General features: G+C 46.3%; 1 protein-coding gene and 2 long non-coding RNA genes across 5 annotated transcripts in view; 1 reads left to right on the top strand and 2 right to left on the bottom strand.

The window, feature by feature from the left end:
* The window catches only part of TENT4B (terminal nucleotidyltransferase 4B), a 67,749-nt gene extending 65,034 nt beyond the window's left edge, over window positions 1–2,715 (bottom strand). Inside the window, exon 1 of one of the 2 annotated variants that reach the window (XM_070611826.1) lies at window positions 2,017–2,715. In XM_070611826.1, the coding sequence (XP_070467927.1) occupies window positions 2,017–2,594 (578 nt within the window). In that variant the 5' untranslated portion in view covers window positions 2,595–2,715. The remainder of the gene's footprint in view (window positions 1–2,016) is intronic. The other variant, XM_070611825.1, reaches the window with a different exon arrangement.
* Window positions 2,716–4,229: 1,514 nt separating this feature from the next.
* On the bottom strand, window positions 4,230–10,633 carry LOC139082162 (uncharacterized). Of its 2 annotated transcripts, XR_011537889.1 has the most exons (3): window positions 10,206–10,633; window positions 4,775–4,877; window positions 4,230–4,676 (listed from the first exon to the last, which is right to left on the bottom strand). It is a non-coding gene; the product is annotated as an uncharacterized lncRNA (long non-coding RNA). The 2 variants fall into 2 exon arrangements; XR_011537888.1 differs by lacking the exon at window positions 10,206–10,633 and having other exon boundaries at window positions 4,775–4,911.
* Window positions 8,941–25,694, top strand: part of LOC139082163 (uncharacterized) — a 42,620-nt gene continuing 25,866 nt past the window's right edge. Inside the window, exon 1 of the long non-coding RNA XR_011537890.1 lies at window positions 8,941–9,325. This is a non-coding gene — a long non-coding RNA (uncharacterized lncRNA). The remainder of the gene's footprint in view (window positions 9,326–25,694) is intronic.

Here is a 25,694-nt window from a genome sequence, read left to right as displayed (position 1 = left end):
GACCTAGTGGGTAAGAACAAACATATCTATAATAAAAAAAATTAAACATAAGCAAGCTATAGTAAGAGCATTAAGCTTAAGACTTCAGAGGAAGAACCAAAAAAACCAAGAACCTGGGCAAGGGAGAAGTCAGGATTTTGAACCGTATCTTGGAGTGTTCAGGGAGTAAGTCAACCAACTAGTTCGGCTGAAGCAGAGAACACTGAGAGATCAAAAAAGATGTGAGAGGACGTACACATACGGCTGTCCCAGAGTTCTAGTCCACTCTTCATGGGCTTTTTCTCCTCTCCCTATCTGGACTATCAGGTCAGAGGCCAGGGACCACCACAAATCGGTTAACAATTTGTTAACCTATCAGCTAAACGCCCGTCACATCCCAAGAACTCAGAATGCTGGGAACTTTTACTATATTTAATTTCAGAACAGCCTAACAGTGAGGTGCTCTCCGAACTCAGGTTTCTTAAATACCTATACTAAAAATAGCAAAACTTCTGTAAAAGTCAAGAAATAAGGATCCATAAATCAAAACAAGAATTTTTAAGCAGCCAGACACTCTTAGAACCACTTAATAAAATAAAATAAAAAATTTAAACTGCTGACATCCTCTAAAGGAGGAGGCACAAGAATGAAAGTCCGATGAAGTGATAAGCAGTTTTAAACAGGTTTACAATCAGTTTTTAAACATTAATCCCTCTAAGAAATGGAAATTTCTCTTCTTAATCCCTCTGAGAGCAACACAATGTTTGAATCAGGAACAAGAACATCTTGCTTCTTCCTAACTTCAAATGTGAACCTTTTACAGTATCCTCGACATTAAATAGAAGTAGAAGAGAGAACAATTTCTAATCTATCAAAAAGAGAGGCAGCCAGCATTTTAGATCTATAATATATCTCTGCTACACACACATGCAGAAGCTTCGGTGAAATGAAATTAGGGAACTTCAAGGTTTTAGTTAATGATAACTGGAGCTTATTCCTGTGAAATGAAACTACTAGAAGCCCCCTATCAATCTGCTTGTCACTCAACCACAGGTTTATGGTTCGTTTTGGAAAAGCTAACAGGATGGAACGAGCAGCCTTTTCTGAAAATGTGATGACCATGGAGAGCGCCCTTGAAGCCCAGCAACAGAGGACTCGAGCCTGAAGGGCTGAGGCCCCGTGACGGGCCCGCCAGCGCCAGTCCTACCGAGGGAGCGCCTGTCCAGCAAGGTGGGAGCTGGAGCCGCAGCGGAGCAGGCACCGACTCGGGCCCCAGACCCCCGGCGCGCGCACGGGCCGGCCCCGCTCGCCAAGGCCGCGCAGCCCTCACCGGGGAGTCCAAGAAACGCCTCACAAGGGACTACCAACGGTGATTTCCCTTGCCCCAATGGAAAACAGGCTCAGAAACGGAAAGCAAGGTGGAAGCTCCTCTCCACACTCCAGCCACACGCACGCACACGCACCCGCGGCCCAAAAGCTTTATTTTACAAAATAAAAAGACCGAGCGACCTCTTGCACCCAGAGGGTGCCCGGAAGAGAGCGCGAGCTGGGACACCCGCGCCCGTGCGCGGTCCCCGGGGTCGCGCGGCAGCCGCGTCGCCACGGCCCAACTTGAGAGCGCCGGCGGCGCCGCGGCCGCCAGTCAGCACCGAGTTGCCGGGACCCAAGCGCGGCGCCGCGCAGGGGGCGACCCAGGGCGGGGCCCGGGCGCCGCCTCCCGCGCGGTCCCACCGGCCGGCTCCGCGGCCACCTCGTGCTCGCTCCGCAGGACCAGGCGCCGCCAACGCAGCAGGGTTTTCGAAACAAGAAACAGAAAGGCGGGCCAGGGTCCCCGGCGGGCAGGCGGCACGCGGACCGCACTCCGGCCGGGCGGCGGAGGGAGGAGCCTTCTGGACGCTTCTGCCCTGGCGAGGACAGCACCTCCGGCCGCCGTGCCGCCGCGACGCGCGAACGCGGGAGCGCCCTCGGCAGCCAGCGGCCCGGCACGCACGCGGGGGCGGCGGAGGATCCGGGCCCGGCGGCCGCGCTGCCACTCACCCCACGACGCCCTGGTTGTAGTTCCTCCGCTTCCACGGCGTCCCGCTGTACGCGCCGCCGCCGCCGTCCGCGCGGCCGGGCCCCGCGGCGCGCCCGCCGCCGGGCTGCAGCAGGCTGTAGTTGAGTCCGTAGGTGCTGGCCTTGTTGTCGCGCTTCCTCTTGTTGCTGCCGCCCGCGGCCGGGTCGGCGGGCTCGGCGGCCGGGCCGGCGGCCGGGGGGTGCGGGGCGGGCGCCGCGGCGGGGGCCGGGGGCGCCGCGGCCGCCCGGCGGGCCCAGGCGGCGGGCTGGTGGTGGTTGTTGTTGTTGTTGGTCGTCTCCAGGGGCAGGAAGTCCCGCTGCTCCGCGGGCTGCGCGGGGCGGTACATGCCGGCCGGGGCCGGGGCCGGGGCCGCGCCGCCGGGGCTGCCGGGGCTGCCGCCGCTCCCGCCGCTGGCCGCGCCGCCGCTGGCCGCGCCGCTGTGACAGTGGTGGCCGAAGTAGAGGTTCCGCAGCCCCTGGGTCGTCTCCCAGATCTGCATCCACAGACTGTTGGACGGTCCGAGCTGCTCTGGCTGGAACCAGGCGATCCTCGGATCCATCAAACGGCGGCGGCCGCTGCCCCCGCCCCTCCCGGCCTCCCGCGGGCCGCCGCCGCCGCCGCGCCTCAGGCGCACGCCCGGCCTCGGCGGCTGCCGCGGCTGCTCCGGGCCCGCCGCGGGCGGCGCGGTCGCGCAGGGGGCCCGCCGGCGGCGTCGCTCCCGCCCTCGGGGCTCCGCGGGCCCTCCCCCTCCCTCCGCCCCTCCGCCGAGCCCCTGTCACCGGGGTCCCCGTGCAAATGGCGGCGGCGGCGGCGGCTCCAGAGAAGGGCGAGCGGCTGCGGCGGCGGCGGCGGCGGCGGCGGCGGCAGCAGCGGCGGCGGCGGCGGGGGACGCGCCTGCTCCGTAGCGTCCTCGCTCTCCGGCGCCGGGGCGGGGCCTCCGCCGGCTCCGCCCCGCTCGCCCCGCCCCGCCCGCCCGCGCTCGCCCCGCCCCGCCCGCCCGCGCTCGCCCCGCCCTGCCCCGCCGCGCCGCGCCGGGCGCTCGCGCAGCCTGCAGGCCGCGGCGTGCGTCATAGAGGCCGCGGCGGGCGCGGCGGGCCCGCAACCGCCTGGCCCAACCGCCACGCGCCGGCGGGGCCGCTCGTACCTGGGCGTCCGGGCGCTCGCGCGCGCGCCGGCGGGCCTCGGGAGCCGGCCCCTGAGACGGGCGAGGCCGGCCGGAGGTCGCGCCGGCTCCTCAGGGAAGGGGCTGTGGGAGGCGCCGCCCCGCCCATCGCCCCTCCCCACGGCCCGCGGGAGCCCGCGGGCCCGCCGACCCCGCCCGGGGGCTCCGCTCCGAGCGCTCCTCCGGGGGCGCGCCCGGCCGGCCGGCCCGCACTCTGGGGCCGCGGGCGGCGCCGCTCCACGCAGCTCCCCGGCCGCCGCGCCCGAGACGGGGAGCCGGCGGCCGCCCTCAGGCCGCACGCGCGTCCCCGCCGAGCGTGTGAGCCGCGGGCGCCGGTTCCGTCACGCGCGCGCCCGCGAAGGTGCGCGCGCCCGCGGAGCTCGGGGTTCGGAGGGGCTGCGGGGGTGCCCGCGATCAGCTGCGGGCTTGGCGGCTCGGACGGGGACCGCGTCGCTTGCGACGGCAGGTTCCCCGAGGCGGACGTTTGCGTGTCCCCCAGCGTCTGCGGTGAAGCAGGAGGACGGGGAGCGGGCCGCCGCCAGCACCTGCCCCGCGCCCTCCGAGGCCGACCCGCTGCCGGCCTTCTGCTCCGGGAGCTCAGTGCCCTGGAGGGTTTTTTTGGCAAATGCGGAAAAACTACGTATTTATCAAGGATCAAAGCATTGCTCTGCCTTTTTTTTCTTACTGAGAGAATAACGTGGCCATAAATGCGGAAAACACACAAAAAAAACTTTCAGAATTTTAGTTCGTTCTGTCGTTAGTGCTTTACTACAAATCAGTCTTAAAAGTTTTCTCGGAATGCAGTTTGCCCTATACTGAAAATTACAGAGCCAGGAAAATGAGTAGTGGTATTTTTTACGCTATTCACACTGACAAGCAAAAATAAAGCACTGTATAGAAATAGGGTTCTTTTGACGACTTTAAATTTATTTTAAAAGTTCAAAGGAGAAAAATGGAAAGCCAAAGTAAATATTAGGAAGTTTCCGTGAAGACTTTGTGAAACACTCTTCCAGAAATCTCTCCATGCGCATCTCAGTGTCAAGATAGTCTTTTATTTTTGTTTCTTTTACATGTTATTCAGTCTTTTAAAATACTTTTTCAGATATCTAAGAAGACATTAAATACCAATATGTAAGACCAAAACAAAAGTATTCAAAATTAGCAATAGTACATGCTGTAATTAACATTTGTTATATTTGAGTGCTCATTTCTTCAGGCAAACCTCAAGAACTACTAAAATATTGGCAAAATGATCAAATGAGTTAATATACATAAATGCACTTTGTGAAACGTGAGCTGAAGGGCAGGACATTGCTGTTGTGGGTCTGCACAGGGCACGGGGTGGGCAGCCCAGGAGGCTCCGGGTCGTTCAGTGGGTCTGGGCTGAGTGTCTGTCTGTCCTTGCGGAACTGAGCTGAGTGCTTTAGAGAAGACAAATAAGCAGCCACGGTCTTTGACTGCCTTCCATGAATTTACCGTCTGCTTAGGGAGAGAAAAATATGTAAATATTTACAGTCATCCTGCAGTTCATTCAATTAATTCAACAAATACGTCTTGAGCAAGTATTATGTACTTACTGTATCTGGGGAGACAGCAATGAACAATACTGTTGAGGTCCCTGCCTTTATGCATCTTACCTTCTAGTGGGTAAGGTGTATAAGGTCAGACAGTGGTTAAGTGCTGTGAAGAAAAAGAAAGCCAGCAAAAGGGATAGTGACCGTGTGCTATTTTTAGGTGGGCTAATCAGGGAAGGCTGCTCTGAGGAAGTGATATTTGAGCAGGCACTTAAATGAAGCAGTGGGCCATGACCATCTAGGGAATGATCCACCAGGCAGAGGGAATAGTAAGCGCAAAGGCCCTGAGGCAGGAATATACTCTGTGTGCAAGATGATAAGATAATGTAATTGAGTCTTGAATGTGTAGCATGGTATAGATTTCCTCAAAAATCATCCCATCTAAAGCAAAACAGTAGGGAATTTTACATACACAAAAGGTATTCACTTTCCAAAAAAAAATCTGCAGTGTTTTTTGTTTCAAAGGAATCTATTACTTTGCATCCACAGACATAGACTATGCTAATTTCAATAATAAATTTTGATTATTCAGTCTTTTCATTCTGCTATAAAACACATTTATTACAGTCTTCAAAACCATCCGCATTAAATTGCTGAGCCAAAAAACCCAGCTATCACAAACCAAGACATTTTCCCACATAATGTAATGTCCTCTTCATTCTCAATATTCTTGTTCTTAGGGGGAAAATGTTGAGCTGATGGTCTCAACTTGAAAGGTTTACTGAAACCCCAAGATTCTGTGGAGTAAAAATTGAGTAGAGAAATGAGAAGAAAGCAAGTTACCAAGAACCAGGCAAATTTAAATATGATTTCATTGATTTATTAATTTGAAGAAAACAGAAGAAGAATCGCACATACATACTACTACATAGTATTATTAATGTCATTATAATTAAATCTTAGACAGCATGTGATTATATTACTCCACTTCAGAGTTAACAAGAACAATGAATAATAGTCATATAGTTATTAGTAGCTTCAGTATTTAGGTTATGAAGCATTTGCTCCGGGTGTTAGTAATCGTTGACTTAGGCCACACTTACAAACTTGCCCTCTTTTGCACAAAATATACATCATTGTACCATGTTTTTTGTCCTACGTGAATACAAAGAAGATTCCAAGGAGAGGAATCGTTTTTCAATGAGACTTCAAAATAATAGGCAATATGGAAACCTGTGTCTTGTTCTGGACAGTCAAAATTTCTTCCATTCCTGTTTTAGAAACAAAATTGCTCTAATGGTATGCCATTGTGGGATCTTTGGAGTGAGTATGTGTGTGTATGTGTGTGTGCGCGTGTGTATGTGTGTGTGTTTAAGAGCTTTATAGTATACTTTATATACTACAAAAGTCACCCATTTTAAGCATACAATTTAATGATTTTTTAGTAAATTTACATAGTTATGCAACCACTGCCACAATCCAATTTTGGAATATTTCCAACCCCCAAAAGATCTCTAGGGCCCATTTGCAGTCAATCCGTTTTCCCAACCCCAGCCCCAGGCAACTGCTCATCTACTTTCTATCTCTATAGATTTGCCTTTTCTGGATAATCTCTGCTTTGAGTGGAGTTTCTATAGAGTTTGACCCTGGTGGCTGGCTGCTAAAGCCCCCACAGAGAATTGCCTGCCTAGCCTAATGACAACGAAAAAAAAGCCACTGCCATAACGGGTGCATTTTCTCATAGTTTTTGACCAATCTGTAAAAAGTCCAAACATTTTTCAGATTCAAGTTTCCACGAACCTATTAAGGCAGCTCCTTCCCCCGTCTTTCCCGCAGTCAGAGAAGTAGCATCCTTGGACGTGAGCATGCGGAACAGGAGACAGTCCCTGGGCAGCCGCGCTCTGGAGAGAGCCCAGAGGCTCAGCTGAGGTCCAACACCCAAAGAACTCTCTGATTTTATCGTTTCTTTTTAACTCATCAGTGCACCCAAGCAGAGACTCGATTTCTAAAGGTCAAAGGCTCACTCCAGAATATTCTCTTGCTAGAACCTGCACAACTTGAAATTCTGTCAGGACCTTTCCCTCAAAAAAGATTTGTTTGGTGTGATGGTTACTTTCATGTATCAACTTGACGGGTCATGGGGTGCCCAGGTTAAGCATTATTTCTGGGCGTTTGAATTAGTGGTCTCAGTGAAATAAATTGCCCTCCCCAAGGTGGGTGGGTCTTATCCTATAGGTCAAGGGCCAGAATAGAACAAAGGCAGAGGAGGAAGGAGCTCGCCCCTTTGTTCCTGCCTCGCTGACTGAGCTGGGACATCTCATCTCATCTTCTCCAGCCCTCAAACTGGGATTGACACCATTGGCGTCCCAGGTTCCCAGGCCTTCAGATTCAGACTTATTGTGCTGCTGGCTTTACTGGGTCTCCAACTTGCAGACAGCAGATCGGGGGACTTCTTGCTCTCCCGTAATTGTGTGAGCCAATTCCTCATAATAAATCCCCATATAAATCTCTCTCTATGGATATATATTATATATAGTGAATCCAAATAATTCGTATGTATATACTCCTGGTTCTGTTTTTCTGGAGAACCGTGACTAATACAGAAAATTGGTGTTGAGAAGTGGCTGTGCTGCTGTCACCCCTACTAAAAGTGCAGAAGTGGCTTTGGAACTGGGTGATGAGTAGAGACTGGAGGAGTTTGGAGGTGCATGCTAGAAAAAGCCTACAATATCATGAACGAACATTTAAAGGTAATTCTGGCGAGTGCTCAGAAAAAAAAGAGAGCTATAGAGAAAGCCTCAGTCTTCTTAAGAATACCTGAGTAGTCACGAATAGTACGTTGATAGAAATATGATAGTAAAGGCCATTCTGATGTGGTCTCAGACGGAAATGAGGAACATGTTATTGGAAACTGGAGGAAAGGCGATCCGTGTTATAAAGTGGCAAAGAACTTGGCTGAACTGTGTTCGTGTTCTAATGTTTTGCAGAAGGTAGAACTTGCAAGCAATGAAATTGGAGGGGGGCCGCCCCGTGGCCCAGTGGTTAAGTTCGCACGCTCTGCTTCGGCGGCCCGGGGTTTCACTGGTTTGGATCCTGGGCGTGGACATGGCACCGCTCATCGGACCATGTTGGGGAGGTGTCCCACATGCCACAACTAGAAGGATCCACAAGTGAAAAAATATACAGCTATGTACTGGGGGGATTTGGGGAGGAAAAGCGGAAAAAAAAAAAAAGATTAGCAAGAGTTGAAATGGAATATTTAACTGAAGCCATTTCTAAAAAGAGTGTTGAAGGTGTGGCTTGGCTCCTCCTGGCTGCTTATAGTAGAATTCAAGAAGAGGGAAATGACTTAAAGACAGAACTATTAAGCAAAAAGGAGGTAGAACTTAACGATTTGGAAAATTCTCAGCCTATCCTTATTGCAAAGAATGAGAACACTAAGGATATGGCCAAGCCACCACTGGGTCACTGGGAAACGAGCATGGGTATGAACCACAGGTAATCAGTCACCCCAGGTGGAAACTTGCTAGCTTGACCTGAGGGAGTGGGAGATGGGAAGGAATGAAGGAAGGCTGTTAGACTTTGTGGATTTTACAGGATGAGACCATAGAGCTATTTGGCTGAGACTGTGCACAATTCTTTAAGACAAGGGTAGTATAACCACAAAAGCGATTCAGAGATCATCAGGCCTTCCTTCTTGGTTTCAGAAGAGGGGACCATTGCCTTTCTTCCAACAGGCCAGACAGCCTCCACCCAGAGCCGTAGGGGCAGGGCTGCCTAGAGCTGTGGGGATGGGGCTTCCTGGCAGAGCCCTGGGGGCTGACTCCTGCCTAGTGGGGCTGCTGGGGGCAGTACCTCCACCCCAGCGGGGCTGGGACTGCCACCCCAGTGGGTTAGGATGTTGGGATTTCTGCCCCTGTGGGCCTAGACGGCAGCGCATGGAGCCAAAGAGAATTATTCTGGAGGCTTAAGATCTCTTAGAGTTTGCCTTGCTAGGGTTCGGATTTGCTTGGGCCCCATCACCCCTCCCTTCTTCCCTGTTTCTCGGAGTGTCTGTCCTATGCTTGTCCCACCATGGTATTTTGGAAGCACATAACTCTTTTGGCTTCACAGGTTCACAGCTGGAGAGGAATTAACCTCAGGATGAATCATCACGTCCCACCCACACCTGATTCAGATGCTCTTTAGATGAGACTTTGGACTTCAGACTTGAGCATTGGTGCTGGAGTGAGTTAAGGCTTTTGGGATTTGGGGAATGGAGTGAGGGTGTTTTGTAGGTGAGAAGGACATGAATTGAGGGGTCCAGGGGCAGAATGTTGTGGATTGAATGTCTGAGTCCTCTCAGAATTCATGTGTTGAAACCCTTCCCCACAACGTGATGGCATAGGAGGTGGGGCCTTGGGAGGTGATTAGATTTAGATGAGATTGTGAGGGGGGAGCTCTTATGAATGGGATTGGTGCCCTTCTAAGAGTCATGAGAGAGCTCGTTCCCTCTTTCTGCCCTCCACCCTACGAGGGCACAGTGGACAGTCAGCAGCATGCAACTGGAAGAGAGTCTGCACCAGAACCTGACCACGCTGGCACCCTGACCTTGGACTTCCAGCCTCCAGAACCGTGAGAAATAAATTTCTGTCGTTTATAAGCCACCCCGTCAGTGGTGTTCTGCTATAGCAGCCCGAACTAAGACGCTTGGTCGTGAAAGAAGGTTCCAAGCCCCTGGAGTAGCCCACTTTACTGCTGTTCTCATTCTGCTCTGAGTCGCCCTCTGCTTTATGTCTATCAGACGTGCCTGATCTTCCCCCCAACAAAAGTGTTCATCCCCCGCTCAGACCACCCCCAAACCTTCCCTATGTGACCTCCAGAACACGTCTCAGGCCATTCACTCCGCTCTACTCCCACCCCATCCGCAAGCCCTGGCTACCCCACTTCTTGCCCAGGCTAAGGCTTCCACAATTCCTTTCCAAGTGTTGGCCTCAGAGGTCCACACTTCAACCCCCTCCATCTCGTGGCACCCAGAGTGGACTTTTAAAAATACAAATTTGACTATCTCCTTAAAGTGCATAATAAAATCAAACTCTAGATTTTTTCTGCCAAAACCCATTTCTCTCACTGTCTTCTGCATCTCAGTAAATGGTGACTTTGTTCTTCAAAGTCAAAGCTGCTCAGGCTAAAATCCTTAATGTTTTTCTTTCCTTCCCGCTGCACGTCCATTCCACCATGGACGCTGCATGCTCCACCATCTGACTATAGCGTCCTGCTATCCAGGAAACACACCAGCACCTCTCCATCCAAATCACTATTGTTTCTTGCTGAGATTATTCAAACAGCCTACAAACTGGTCTGTCTGCTCCCACCCACGCCTCCCTTCAGTCTGTTCCCATCCCAGGAGCAATGGGATCCTTTGCAAAGGTAGGCCAAACGGTGTTCCACCTCTGCCCCAGATTTTCTGATGGCTCTGCATCTCTCAGAGATCCTTACATCCACAAGGACCTACCTGATCTGACCCGCTCTCCTCTCTAGTCTTGTGTCCTACTGCCGGAGCCCTGTGCTCCAGCCACACTGGTCCGCTGTTACAGGACTCCGGCATGCTCACGAGGCAGGGGCCATGCACGTGCTGTCTTAGGCTGGAGCCCACTTCTCTCAGTTCTCTCTGTGGCTCCCTCACTTTCTTCAGGTCTCTGTTCCAGTGTTGCTGCCCGAGCGAAGCCTGCCCTGATTGCCTGCTTCTGCGACAGTGCTCCTTCCCCTCAGCGGGCTTTCTTGTTCGGCTTTACCACTTGTTTGCAGCCCCGAGATTTATTTGTCCGTTCTTCTGTTGTCCGTCCTCCCCACTATGATGTGAGCTCCATGGCAGCCGGGGCTTGGTTTGTGAGGCAGATGGACTCTAAGGTGGCCCCCCATGATCCCTGCTCCCTGGTTTTTGTTTGTCTTTGTGAAATTCCCTCTCCTTCAGTGTGGGCGGAACGTGTGACTTGTTTCTAACCAACAGAATGTGGCAAAGCAATGGGGTGGCATTCCCATGATGGCGTTGCATAACACAGGACTCCGTGCTGCTGGCAGACTCACTCTCCAGCTCCTGCTGCCCCTGATGAAGCCGCCTGCCTGAGGGCAGCCTCTCAGAGGGAACCCGGGGCCTCTGACCAACAGCCAGTGAAAGCTGAACCTCTCAGTCCTATTGCCGCAGGGAAACGAATTCTGCCAACAACTGGAGTGAGCTTGCAGGCAGCTCCAGAGCCTCCAGAGGAGAAGGCAGCCCTGCTGGCAGCTTGGCGCAGCCTGGCAAGACCCTGAGGGCGGGAACTTGGCTAGGCGCTGACCAGACCCGACCCACTGACACTGGGAGATGATCAGTGTCTGTTGTCTTAAGTTGCTAAACTCATGGTAGTTTGTTACTCAGCAATAGAAAACGCGTATAGTTTGTTTAGTTCCTTGCTCAATCCCAAGCGCTTAGAACAGGATCCAGTATTGACTAGGTGCTCAATAAGCATTTGTTGAATGTATGTATTGTTATGGAAAAGCAAAACAGAACAAACCAAGTGGACGACAGTGTTACAGTATGCAACCAGTCCTGAGTGTGTCCGTGTGTGCATCTGCATAAACAGACTCTGGAAGGGCACAGAGGCTGGCGGGGGCTGGGGAGGGATCCAGAGAATTAGAAATCCGTGAAGCAGGGGGCAGTCATCTTATCTCGTACCCTCCTGAACTGTTTGGAATGTTTATTTACTCTGTAAATGTGTTAAACACATACACGCACAGAGCATACACACAACCAAACAAAACAGCCCCCGTGACTTCAAATTTTAAGTTTCCAAAATAAGATCACTTCCTCGGCACTTACTCGTTCACTCAGCACTCTGCCTTCCCATCCAAGCAACATCCTAGTCTATTGTTCATTTCCACCTCATACCCTCCAGCATGTTTCATGGCAGGCATCGTCAACAGCAGAATTGCCACAGACAGAATTAAGTACGCATTGAACTTGCACATCGTGCTTTGACTGCTCACAAAGAGGCAGTAAGGCAAGCTTGGTTTGCAGACGTGCAAGCCAAGCCACAAGGGCCTTTTCTAAAGTAAAATGCAAGACAAAGGATGCTGAGCTTTTCCCTTATTGCTATTGTGTGTCCAGCCTAAAAGTCATTTCATTCAAGAAAAATTCGAATAGTTTAAGTTACAATTACCCTGGAGTTTTAGGATGGTCCTATAGGGTTTGACAAGTATGGGCGGAATAAGGAGGGGACAATTTCCGTCTTTGTTTGGTGGAGGTGAAAAAAACCAAGTGAAAATTTGCAGGCTGAGTACAAACAGGAGGACCCATTACACAGCGAGGAAAACTAAGAGAGTAAAGCATAGAGCTCCAGGAGGCCACACGCCATGTGCCGCAACTAGAAGCTGCGAAGGTCACCACTTACAAAACTCCTGTGACATCATGCTAGTGGAACAGTTTCAAATTTGTAGCCCCGATCTGTTTTGAAACTAACCTATATAACAAATTTAAGATATACTGAAAGTCATTTCTCCCAGGGCTCAGGAGAACGCTTGAGACGGAGTTCTTGGCTCTCAGGAATTAGTGAGGGACTGTGACCGCAGCAGCATTAGATTATTGACCTTGTTCAGAGTTCTAAAACTGGACCTGAAAACACACAACCATAATGAATGTTCAGTGATTAATCAGCATCTGTGAATTGATGCTAAAATACAGTGAGTTACAAGATATCATTTCATGCCAGCTTCTTAAATTGTAATTAGTTTTGTGTGAGTGTGTATAAGTGTGTGTGTGTTTGTGTGCAAAACATTTCAATTTCTCCTAGGTGACACTAAGGCTACAGCAGCTCGATCAATCTGTTTAACCTACACATCTTGCCAATGTGGCTACAAGGTCATGACTGAATCTTAGGAAGATCAAAAGCTATGCTCAGCCTCTTGGCCAAAATAACGTCTTTCCCAAGAAACATCTGAGTACCTAACTAATTGATGTCTTTGCCATTCATTCGTATGTATATACATTTATTCATTCATTCCACCAACATTTAACACTGTGGTACAAAGAGGCATAAGTCAGGGGCCTTGCTCACGGTCCAATGGTCCATGGGTGTGTGGATGTGTTTTCTATCAATATATGTCATTGTAGCCAATCTTTTTTCAGTTGGCTGGAATGCAAGCACCTGGAGGACAGGCCTAAGGGATGCGTAACTCGAATGGGGCCCCTGGGAGCCCCTGGGGCAGTGTCCTGGTGACACATCCTTGCACTCCCAAGTGGTGAGAAGGAGGAAAGAAGAATGCTCAGGAAGACTCTAGCTCAACATATTTCAAAGAACAGAAGTTGCACGTCCCCCATCCCTACTTCTAAGAGTCTGTGGACACACGTGGTAACTACTTCTGTTCTAAAACTGTTCAAATCCATTTCACATTGTGATCAGGCAGTCGAGAAAATTAGACTCCAGTGGGATGTTATTTTCATCTATAGTATTATACGACCCATAGCTCATTTTCCCAAATCACTGTGAATTAAATATCTTACTACCAAATATGAGAGACCTCAAAATAATGTTCACTTACCTTTAGCTCTTTTATAGCCATTTCAACTCATGAAATATGAAAGAAGCAAGAGGAAGTGGAAAGTGAATAAGAAAGTTGCTTGAAACGTCTCTGTGGAGTTGAATAAGCTTTCGTGTCATACCGCATAATGGCTTCCAGGGATGGAGGGGGAGGATGAAGAATTTGCTTATTAAAAGTCACACACACATTTGGAAAAGTCTCGACTTGAAGCATACATTAAAATTAAGTACCTCTTTTGCATTTCTCAGATTGACAAAGATTAAACAGTGTGATACCCAGTGTTGGTGAGGGTATTGGAGAAGCAAGTTTTGTTCATTGCGTGTGGAAGTGTGAAGAGGAGCAATAGCTTTGGAGGATTATTTTGGTCCTGTTTATCAAATTACCAATGTGTAGGTCCTTTGACCTAACGTATTAGCCTGCTCAGCTGCCATAAGAGAACACCACGGACTGGGGGTTTAAACATCAGACAGTTACTTTCCCACAGTTCTAGAGGCTGGAAATCCAAGATCAAGGTGCCATCGGGGTTGGTTTCTGGTGAGAACTCTCTTCCTGGCTTGTAGATGGCATCTTTTCCCTATGTCCTTACATGTGCACACAGAGAGAGATCTCTGGTATCTCTTCCACTTCTTATAAGGACACTAATCTTATTGAATTAGGGCCCCACCCTTATGACCTCATTTAACCTTACCTCCCTAAATGCCCTGTCTCCAAATACAGTCACATCAGAGGCTAGGGCTTCAAATATGAATTGGGGAGGGTGTCACAGTATAACCAGCACACCCAGTTTCAGAAATTTATCCTACATATGTGTTTGCATATGTGCACAAAGATCTTTAAATAAGAATGTTTAATGTTGCATTGTCTACATTGTGGTCTAGAAGTAGCTAGAACTGTAAACAACCTAAGCATCCATCAAGAGGGGGCTAGTAAACAAAGAAAGGTACTTTCAGCCAATAAAATATTACTATTCAACTGTTAAAATGAATGAGCCAGGGCCAGCCCTGGTTGCCTAGTGGTTAAGTTCAGCCTGTTCCACTTGAGTGGCCCGGGTTTGGTTCCTGGCATGGACCTACACCACTCGTCTGTCAATGGCCATGCTGAGATGGCAGCTCACATGCAAGAAGAGGAAGATTGGCAACAGATGTTAGCTCAGAGAGAATCTTCCAATATATGATCCAATTTCTGTAAAAAAAAAAAAAAAAAAAGCCTAAGCGCCAATATTTTCTGGAACGATTTAACAGGAAACCATTGGCAATTACCTCTGAGGAAGGGACTTGGAGCACAAGGAGGAAGAATTTCTTCCTCGTACCCTTCTGTACTGTTTGCACTTTGCCCACCCTCTCTGCTGGTGGAGGTATGCTACTTTTCTTTTTTATTCGAGGTAAAATTCACGTAGAAAAACAATCACGATTTTAACCATCGGAAGGCCTACGTTCAGTGGCACTCAGCATGCTCACAATGTTGTGCAACCATCACCTCTGTCTAGTTCCAGACATTTTCATCTCCCCAACGGGCACTCACTTCCTGCTCTCCACTCCTTTAGACTCTGGCAACCACTGATCTGCTTTCCGTCTCTATGGATATGTCAAAAATGGAATCATTAAATACGTGGCCTTTGTGTCTGGCCTGTTTTACTTGCAGTAATGTTTTCAAGGTTCATCCATGTTGTAGCATGTATCCATACTTCATTCCTTTTTATGGCTCAATCATATTTCATTGTATGAATATACTATACTTAGTTTTCCCATTCATCCCTTAATGGACATTTGGGTTGTTTCTACCTTTTGGCTATTGAATAGTGCCTCTGGGAACATTCGTGTGCAAGCTTTTATTTGAATACCCGTTTTCAGTTCTTTTGGGTACATACCTGGGAGTGGAATTGTTAAATCATATGGTAATTCTATGCTCAATGTTTTGAGAATGAATATTACTTTTTATTGTGTTTAAATATTTAATTACATGCCATAAATGAGTCTGTATAGGAGGATCTTGAAAGATTTTTAGTACAGTCTCTCTTTGACAATGGACATTATTTATCTTAACTAAAGCAGTAATTTGGGTTTAGCAATATATTTTGTCTTAGGGCCTATTAGATGTCTTATATAAAATGGACACTCCAATGTTCTTGCTATTGAATTTAACTGAGACAGTATATCTCAAAAGGATACAAGCATCCTTTTGAAAACACTAATATCTTTAGACAAGATACAATGCAATAAATAGTAATTATTCTAATTCAGAGATATTTGTTTATTTGTTTACTCAAAAAATAACTATTGATGGCTTCATATCCATTAAAATGGTTATGATCAAAACATAGAAAATAGCAAGTGTTGTCAAGGATGTGGAGAAGTTGTAACCCTTGTGCACTGTCGGTGGGAGTGTAAAATGTTGCAGCTGTTCAGGAAAACAATGTAGCACTTCCTCAAAATCTTTAAATTAGAACCTACTATATGATACAGCAATTCCCTTCTGAGCATGTACCCCACAGAGTTGAAATCAGAGACTTGAGCACGTACATATATATAGACTCACGTTTATAGCCGCTTTATTCACAATAGCCAAGGGGTGGAAGCAACCCAAGTGGCCATCGACAGATGAATGGATAAACAAAATATGATATATATACATGTATACACACACAATGGAATATTATTCAGCCTTAAAAAGGAAGGAAACTCTGATACATGTGATGACATAGATGAGCCTTGAAGACATAATGCTAAGTGAAATAAGCCAGTCGGAAAACAATAAATAGCATGTGATTCCACTTATATGAGGTACCTAGAGTAGTCAGATTCATAGAGATGGAAAGTAGAATGGTGGTTGCCAGGGGTTGGGATCAGGGGGCAGTTAATGTTTAATGGGTACAGAATTTCGGTTGGGGAGATTGAAAAACATTCTGGAGATGGATGGATGGTGACGGTTGCACAAGAATGTGAATGTTCTTAATGCCACTGAACTGTACACTTAAAAAAGGTTAAAATGGTAAATTTATATTATGTATATTTTACCACAAAAAAGGAAAGGAGCACACACACACACAAGTAAATAAACTAATTATTGAGCTCCTACTACAGATACTGAGAACATACTAGTGAGCAAAACATAGTCCCTGCCTTCCTAGAGCTCAGGTCTAGTGGGAGAGACAGGCTGTAAAAAATAAAAGTTTAATACACACACACACTCTTAGATACATATACATATGTATCTTTATAAAAACATATATATTGGGCTGGCCTGGTGGTGCAGCGGTTAAATGCGCATGTCCTGCTTCGCCAGCCTGGGCTTCACCGGTTCGGATCCCCAGTGCGGACACGGCACCACGTGATAAGCCATGCTGTGGCAGCTGTCCCACATATAAAGTAGAGGAAGATGGGCACGGATGTTAGCTCAGGGCCAGTCTTCCTCAGCGAAAGAGAAGGATTGGCAGCAGATGTTAGCTCAGGGCTAATCTTCCCCCCCCCCAAAAAAAAATTAACCCCCAGACCTGTCCAAAGAATCATCGAGGTGGTCCCCCTGAACAGATGCAGAAACGGAAGCACAGCTTGGATAAGCAAGGCCCTGTACGTTTTACACCTGCTGTCTCTTCCAGATGAGAATATTGTTTGTCAAACCAGAGTGTACTGCTCTGCATTCCCAGAATCTCGTTCCATCTCATTCCTGTTAGAAAAGAACTTATCCATAGGCTTTCCAGCTGCAGTTGCACATGCAGTTCAGCGAGTATTCCCATGCACACATTCATGGATTGGATCTCAAAAGTTAGCCTTGAAGTTGGTTGTTTAGACCTCAGAACACAGCAGCAATTTTTAGTTTTAGCCTGAAAGATTTCCTCTTGAATTTGCTTCCCATATATTTGACATTGCCTTTCTGTGGCAAGTGTGGGCATGCCATCATATTTTCCCACTAGTATTTTTTAATACCTTTTTTCAGTTCAAAAAGCTATATTGTTCTGATCCTAAGTAGATCTAAATATAATTTAATCTATCATCAAATTAATTTCTACTAAATAGAGATTTGGATTGATAAGCAATTTTTGATATCTCCAGAAGGAAATTAGTTTGATAAATGGAAATGAGAATTATCATCTATCTAAGGGAAGAAATCTAAGATATTCACTCTGCACACTGACTAACACATTGACCAGCACTGCTCCATGAGTGTGGCCAATGCACAAAACTCTTACACACCCAGGATGTGAGTTTATGAACTTAGGGATCTTACACCTCCCCCCCCAACACACACACTTAATTTTCCCCCTGAAACATAACCCCAGCATGTCTTGTGTTGCTTTGAGTTCCCCTAGAAGCAGGCACCAAGCCAAGGTGTCAAGAGCAAGCAGTTTAGGTGGGAGGTGATCCCAGGAAACACCAGCCGGGAAAGGGGAGTCAGACGAGGAAGGGAGGGCAGCAAAAAGCGTTTGTTTTCAAACAGGGTATTACTGCGAGTAATCAGAAATCAGTCCTGCTGGAGAACTCGGGGTCCTCAGGGTTACCCTGTCCAGGGGCAGGAGTGCTGGGTATTTGTACACCTCCTCCTATCAGTCAGCGATGGAGGGGTCAGGAGGGAGGAGGTTTCATCCTTTCCTTGCACTTATGACCTGTCATCCTGGGGCAAAGGGAGACCTGGGGGCCAAAGAAAGTCCTCAGGCAGGAAATATGGGGGCTGGCAGCTAGGAGTCAGGTAAGGATAAGGGTAGATATGCAGGACAGCCTCTGCCACATCTCTCTTCCTGAAACTTCAAAGTAGGATTACTTACCTCTTCTGTTTCCTCCAGAATTTATTCGGCTGCCCATGTCATTACACGTGTCACACAGACAGTCACAGCCCCTCATTCTCTGCGGGGATTCTGCAGCCCCCAGAAGGCAGGGAGGGACAGTAACTTCCTCACCTCCCAGCACAAGCAGGAAAGAGTGTGGGGAGCGCTGCATGACCCGCGGCTTCCAGATGTCGGGTTCTTCCTAAGCCTCTTTAAAGCAACGACAAAATCTAGAACACAGGAGGCTTCTCAGGTTTCTGGTTGTTATTTTTCTTTCCAAAGGTAAAGAGAAGAAATTTGGGCCAATTTGTGGAATTAAAAATATAAAGTTCTAAATAAATGTCTATGTCAAACAGTGATAAATACTAAGGAAGAAAAATCCAGCATAGTAAGGGGGTATAGTGTACGTAGGGTGCTACTTTAGATGAGAGGTGTGGGAAGGCTCTCTGATAAAGGGACATTATAATATATAGAACATATATATACATATATATATATTTTTTCTCCTTACCCTTTAGTAACTCAAGTTCTCAGATCTTGTGCATAGATATTCACACAAGTACTAGAACATTCACTGCAGCATCGTCTGTAGCAGCAAGACTGGAAACAATCTAGACATCCATGTATGTAAGAAACATTTGTATCGCATTTAATAGGGTTAGGCATTATTCTGTATTCTACCGATATTAATTCATTTAACCCCCAACAAAAACCTATTAAGTGGCTAATGTCATTATCCCCTTTTTCAGATGAGAAAACTGAGGCACAGAAATTAAGTCATTTGTCCAAGTTGACGGTGAGGAAGTAGTAGGGTCAGGATTCGAACCCAGACTGGCCCGAGTCTGATTGCTTGACCTGGATTCAATGCTGCCTCCCAGTCTAAGGGGAGACCAATTAAGTTATGGTTCCAACCCTGCGATGGGATTCTACGGAGCTGCTAAGAGAATGGGGCGGTTCTACAGATGTTGCTAGGGAAATACCTCTAAGATATTAGCTAACAACGAGGAGCTATTGAACAGTATGAATACACTGCCACTTGCATACAAAACAGACGAAGAACACACACATGTGCTTTATTATGCAAGGAGCATTCTGGAAATGGAAATGCAAAACCGGTAGGGGTATTTTTGGGGAGAGGAATTAGGAGACAGAAAAATTTTTCAAGGACTTTTCTGGCATTGTTTTAATTGCTTATCATACACATGTAATACCTGTTTTATTAAACAAGAGTTTAAAAAATTGAAAGGAAATATAATGGAAAATGTCATCTTCTGAAATTTTCAGAACTTATTTTACCTTGTAATTCAAGGGGAAGTGAAAGATCAAAGGTGAAAACTTCCATATCTTTCATATGGCTTCCCAGTTTTTTTTTGGTAGCTTATCAGATTATTTTCTCAAATTGTGAAATGCATTAAATTCATGGGTAAATTTTAATGAAAATAGTTGCATAACATAGAGTTTTTCTTTCATTAGAGTGTGTAATATTTTAAAGACTGCTATGATTTTAAACTTACTTTCTGACTTTGTACACTAATCTTTGAGATAAAAAGGGAGGCAGCTATTTCAAACACCTTGTGAAATCATTTCAGCTCCAAGGTCTGTACCTCTTCCGCTATCTGTAATTTGAAATCAGGTAGCTCTAAAAACACATCCGTTATTTCTTTAATTCAGTAGCATTTATTTAAAAAAATCTTTATTTCTTCCTATTTTACTTGAATAACCTTAATTATCTTTACGTTAAATGAACTCAGAAAACTGGTCCCTACAAATGAGAGTAGGGAAGTGTTTTTCCTTCCTTCACTCATACTAAATGGAAATAATTGACGACAGGAGCTCCTTTATTTAAAAAGAATTTGTTCTTTCCGTGGACAAGCATACATTGCTGAAAACGTTAAAATTTTAGGGCAACTGTATTCTCGGAATTCCTATATAAGATTAGGGAGGATAAAAATACATTTAGGCAAATATTGGAAACCATTTGCTTATAATTTCTCACTCTGCATAGAAAAAAATGACTCAAGTTAATTCTGTTCATTAAAATAAGAAAATGCTCAATTAAGTGGACCAAAATAGTTTTAATTAAAGATATAAATTTCTCTAATAGGACAAAATTTGAGTATCTTCCACTATGTGAAAACATAACATTTTTTTGATTAGATAGTAAAACTAAGGTGAACTTTTAACTCCGAGAAGAGACTAGATACAAAGAGCATTAACTAAGACTCTGAAGCTCTCAATGTTTGTTACCAACAGAAGCTGTAAGCAGGCTTCGAGGTTTGGGGGAGAAAAACCCAACTTATTTACAGGGGAGATTAAGATTTCCTAGATAAATGCTTCCTCAACTCAAACTACAGGTATGCCCCACCAAACTTGGGTCTTGTTTCCTTCTCAACAAACAGATCACTATTCCCCTAGTTCCATAAGCTGGAAAGCAGGCTCATCTTGGAGTTTTCTTTTGCTCTATTCTCCACATGCAATGCATCACCAGGCCATTCCTTTGTTCGTTTACGGTAAATGAACAGTCGCGACTCCCTCCTTCAGCTACTGCCTTGTCTTTTTCTTCCCCATCACAAATTTCTCTGAAGGCAGGTCTCTCCTCGCCAGCTTCATTTTCTCACCTCTCACGCTCTCCCAACTCCCTCCAATCTGACTTCACTTGGTGGAATGAGCTCTTGCTAATGGCACCGGTGACATGCATGTCGCTAGGACGATGAGCCGATGGGCGTCTTTCGTCTCTCCTCTCCCTGGTCCTCACCCAGCATCCCTGCTGTTCGCCCTCCCCCTCCCGACAGCATTCTCTTGGCTCCCTGACTCTGCACTCTTGGGTTTTGCTCTCACCTCCCAGGTTGCTCCTTCAGTGTTTCCGGTTAGGTTCATCCTCCTACTAGGCCGTTAAATACTAGATTTCTTTAAGGCTTGGTCTCAGTCCTCCTTCTTTTCTCTCTTTACCTCTTTCTAGACCAATAGTTCTCAAAGTCCGTTCCACAGGTCCTTTCAGGGGGTCCACAAGGTCAAAACTATTTTCGCGACAATACTAAAATGTTACTGGCCTTTTTCTCTGTGTTGACACACTGACACTGTGGGCACAAAGGCAATGGTGGGTAAAACTACTGGTAGCTAGTATGAATCAAGACATTCGCACCAAACTGTGTTAATAGTCACTGCATTCGTCCCCATGATGCACTCATAGGAAAAGAGCCAACTGCGCTTAAGAGTTTGCTTGATGAATTAGTAAAAAATATTAAATTTTATTAAACCTTGACTCTTGAATACATTTCTTTTTCCATATAAATATCAGTTATTCTAGCATCATTTATTGAAAAGACTATTATTTCTGCATTGAATGAATTTGGAAACTTAGTGGAAGAGCAACTGGCCGTATCCTTATGGGTCTATTTCTGGACTCGCAATTTTGTTTCATTGATCTCCATGTCTTTCCTTATGCCGATACCATACTGTCACAATTACTCTAGCTTTATAGTAAGCTTTAAAATCAGGTATTTTAACTCAACTTTGTTCTTCTTTTTAAAAGTTGTTTTGGATATTCTAAGTCCTTTGCTTTTCCACATAAATTTTAGAGTCAGCTTCTAAATTTCTATAGAAAAGCCTGCTGGCATGTTGATGGGGATTGAGTTGAATCTATGGAACGATTTGGGGAGAAATGTCATCTTCCAATCCATGAACATGGTATATTTCTCCATTCATTTAGGTTTTCTTTAATTTCTCTCAACAATATTTTTTAGTTTTCAATGTCCAGATATTATATATCACCTATAAATTTATTCCTAAGTATATCTTTGGATGCTAACATAAATAGAATTGTTACATGCATTTCTTTTTTGGATTGTTCATTGCTAGTGTATAGAAATACAATTGACTTTGGATATTGATGCTGTATTCTATGACCTTGTTAAATTCACTGATGAGTTTTAGTAGCTTTTTCATATGTTCCTTTGGCTACTCTACATACATAATCTTGTCAACAGCAAATAAAGGCAGCCTCACTTCTTTTTTTCCAATGTGTTTGTCTTTTATTTATTTTTTGCCTTATTGCATTAGTTAGGATCTCCAACACAATGTTGAATAAAAGTGGTGAGAGTGGAGGGGCTGGCCCCATGGCCTAGTGGTTAAGTTCAGCGCGCTCTGCTTCAGCAGCCAGGATTTGATTGCTGGGCATGGACCTACACCACTCAGTGGCAGCCATGCTGTGGCAGCAACCCACATACAAAGTAGAGGAAGACTGGTATAGACGTTAGCTCAGGGCAAATCCTACTCAGCTGAAACAAAAAAGAAAGGTGGCAAGAGTGGAAATCCTTGCCATGTTTCTGATCTTAGGCAGAAAAAAATTCAGTCTTTCACCATTAGGTATGCTAGTTGTAAGTTTTTTTGTAGATATTCTTTAAAGCATCAAGAAAGTACCCTTTTATTCCCAGTTTGCTAAGAATGTTAAGTGTTTGTCAAATGCTTTTCCTGCATCTATTAAGATGACCATATGGTTTCTACTTTCATTCTGTACAAATAACAGAAAATGTGACTCAACTGGTTTAAATCGTAATGAATTTTTTATCTGATAAAAAAATCCGATGAGAAAGGTGGCTAATCTTCGGTGGCTGAAGGATGGCTCCAGCAGGGTTGCTTTGCATTTAACCTGTCGCAATATGTCATTTTGACTGAAGTTTAGGAGGAAAATCTAAACTTACACAGATGTGATTAAAATAAGCCAATCATGGGAATTCCATCCCCTTAGCAGTGGTAGGAGTAGGAAGAGGTATTTGACCCAATTCTGGCCATTGATATGTGACAGGACCGCTGACTTACTGTATGCTGACCAATCCCAGCTCCTCTTCTTGGGCACGGATGAAGACTACACTTCCCAGCCTCCTGCGCTGTCGGGTCAGGTTAGGGACTCCATTTGGCCAATGGAATGTGGGCAGAAATGATGTTTGCCACTTTGGAGCTTGGCCCTGAAATTTCAAGTGAGATCTGTAGGTCACTGTTCTACCCACTCATGAGGCTGAAAGAAAAGGACACCAAGATGGTGGGAGCACACAAAAGAAGGGTCCTACCTCCCTGAAACAACCCCCAGCTGCACGGAACTACGACCTGAGGGAAGCGCCTTGAGTATTGAGACTGCTTGTTACGGCACACAACAGTAACTGTCATGACCGACACGGAGGGGATCTGCTGCGGGGGTTTCTGGGACAGGGACGCAAGAGGGAGAAAGTCCCCATCCTGTCTGGACACTGATAGCTAGCCATCTTTCACCACGGAAGGGAGCTAGTCCACATGCTGAAGCAGCAGAGAAAAAATGTGGAAAGAACCCAGAGATTCGATGATGTTAGTGAATTAGCCAACCCTCTGACTGAATTTTTTTTTTCCCTAAGGAAGATTTGCCCTGAGCTAACATCCACCGCTGATCTACCTCTTTTTGTACGTGAGCTGCCACCACAGCCTGGCCACTGACAGACAAGTGGGGTAGGTCTGTGCCTGGGAACTGGGCCTAAGCCGCCGAAGCAAAGTGTGCCAGCCTTAACCACTAGGCCACCAGGGCTGGCCCTCACTGGATTTTTTATGAGTTAAGTTGATTACAATTTAAGAAATGGATTCACATTTTCTGTTATTTGCATTCAAAAACAACGTAACCAATACAGTGACCACTCAAAAGTGAACTTGTCAGTTTCCCCCCAGCCTGTTACTCTCCTACTGCTTCTTATTTTGGTTGACAGTAACATTGTCCAACAAGTGATGTAAGCCCAAAACCCGAGTCAGCCGTAACCCTTGCCTCTCTTTTGCTCTTCTCCTCCCGTATCTAACCCTTTACCACCTGCTGTTGAGTCCACTGCATCAACACCACACTGACCAGAACCAACACATCTGTCTCCCAAACTACCCCATGACTTCCTAACTGGTCCACCTGCTTCTCCTCTGCCTCCTTTCTAATCTTTTCTCCACTTTGTAGCCAGGCAAGAGGTTTTCAAAATTTAAGTCTGATCATATCATCCCTCTTGTCTCTCTATCCCTCTCTGCTAAAAAAATACTTTAAGGACTTCATTTTCCCATTGATTTTTGGAAAAATATGTAGCATCTTACAAAGCCCTGGAGATCTGGCCCTCGCCAGGCTCATGGGTCACATCTTGCAATGAACTCCCTCTACTGACCCTTTCAACCTTGTCTCACTCCCTCTGGCCCCAGGATCTTTGCACATGCTATTCTCTCTTCCTGGGAACTATTCTCCCTACTTCTTCGCCTTGTTTTCTGCTTCTATCACTTCTCCAGGGAAGCTCCCCTGACCTCCCTCACTAGGTTGAGTCTCTCTGTGATCTGATAGCAGCACGTACTCTCTTTTTGTAGGACTTGTCATTTTTGTAATTTTACATTGATTATGTCTGTCTCCTACTAGTCCATAAGCTCTGTAAAGACAAGGACTATGTCTATTTTGCTTACCTTGGTGTCCTCAGTGTCTAGCAGAGTGTCTGGCACACAGTTAGGAGCCTCAATAAATCTGATCAAGAATGAAGTGCTGGGAAACTGGGCTGGTGGCACAGTAGCTAAGTTTGTATGTTCCACTTCAGGGGCCCAGGGTTCACCTGTTCAGATCCTGGGTGCAGACCTACGCACCACTTGTCAAACCGTGCTGTGGCAGGTGTCCCACATATAAAGTAGAGGAAGATGGACACAGATGTTAGCCCAGTGACAAACTTCCTTGGCAAAAAGAGGAATGGCAGCGATGTTAGCTCAGGGCTAATCTTCCTTAAGAAAAAGAAAAGAAAAGAATGAAATGCTGGGGGCCAGCCCCGTGGCAAAGTGATTGAAGTTCCACGCGCTGTGCTTGGGTAGCCCAGGGTTCACAGGTTGAGATCCCTGGTGCGGACCTACTCCACTTATCAGCCATGCTGTGGAGGCATCCCACATACAAAGTGGAGGAAGACTGACACGTACATTAGCTCAGGGCTAATTTTCCTGAAGCCAAAAAAGGAAAAAAAAAAAAAAAAAGAGGAGGATTGGCAATGGATGTTAGCTCAGGGTGAATCTACCTCACACACACAAAAAGAATGAAGTGCTATGAAGGAAGAGCATACATACAAGATGCTGTGAGTGTCCAGAACACAGGCCCCTGATTGCGTCTGGAGGGTGAGAGAGAGTTTCCCTGTAGAACTGCTATTCGAGCTGAGTTTAACAGGAGTTAACTAGACTAAGCGGGAAAAGAAGCCAGGCAGTGAGAATGCATATGCACGTGACACAAAGGACATGGCACATTCAAACCACCGAATTAAGGACCAAATGGCTGAAGCTTAGAGAGTGAGGCAGACAGCAGAGCAGGAGACCAGAGGGTCAAGCAGGACCACGCTATGCAGCGGTTTATGGTAGGATGACCATATAATTTTATGTCTAAACTGGAGCACTATTTTCTCAGCCCTTTAAAAAATTATTTTCCTAAATTTTTATTTTGATTTAATTTTAAGCTTAATGAAATGTTGCAAGAATACTTCAGAGAAGTCCCATGTATCATTTACCCAATTCACTTGGTTACATTTTGCCCCATTTGCTCTATTATTCTTTCTCTCTACATTTATATATGGATGAATTTTTTTTCTGAATCATTTGAGAGTAAGTTGAAGACATCATGACCCTTTACCCCTAAATACTTCAATGTGTATTTCCTCCAAG

Source organism: Equus przewalskii, chromosome 3 (assembly GCF_037783145.1).
Source record: "Equus przewalskii isolate Varuska chromosome 3, EquPr2, whole genome shotgun sequence".
In the NCBI taxonomy this organism is placed as follows: Eukaryota; Metazoa; Chordata; class Mammalia; order Perissodactyla; family Equidae; genus Equus; species Equus przewalskii.
The sequence above is the reverse complement of the archived record's forward strand: the minus strand, read 5'-3'. Positions and strand labels throughout refer to the sequence as shown.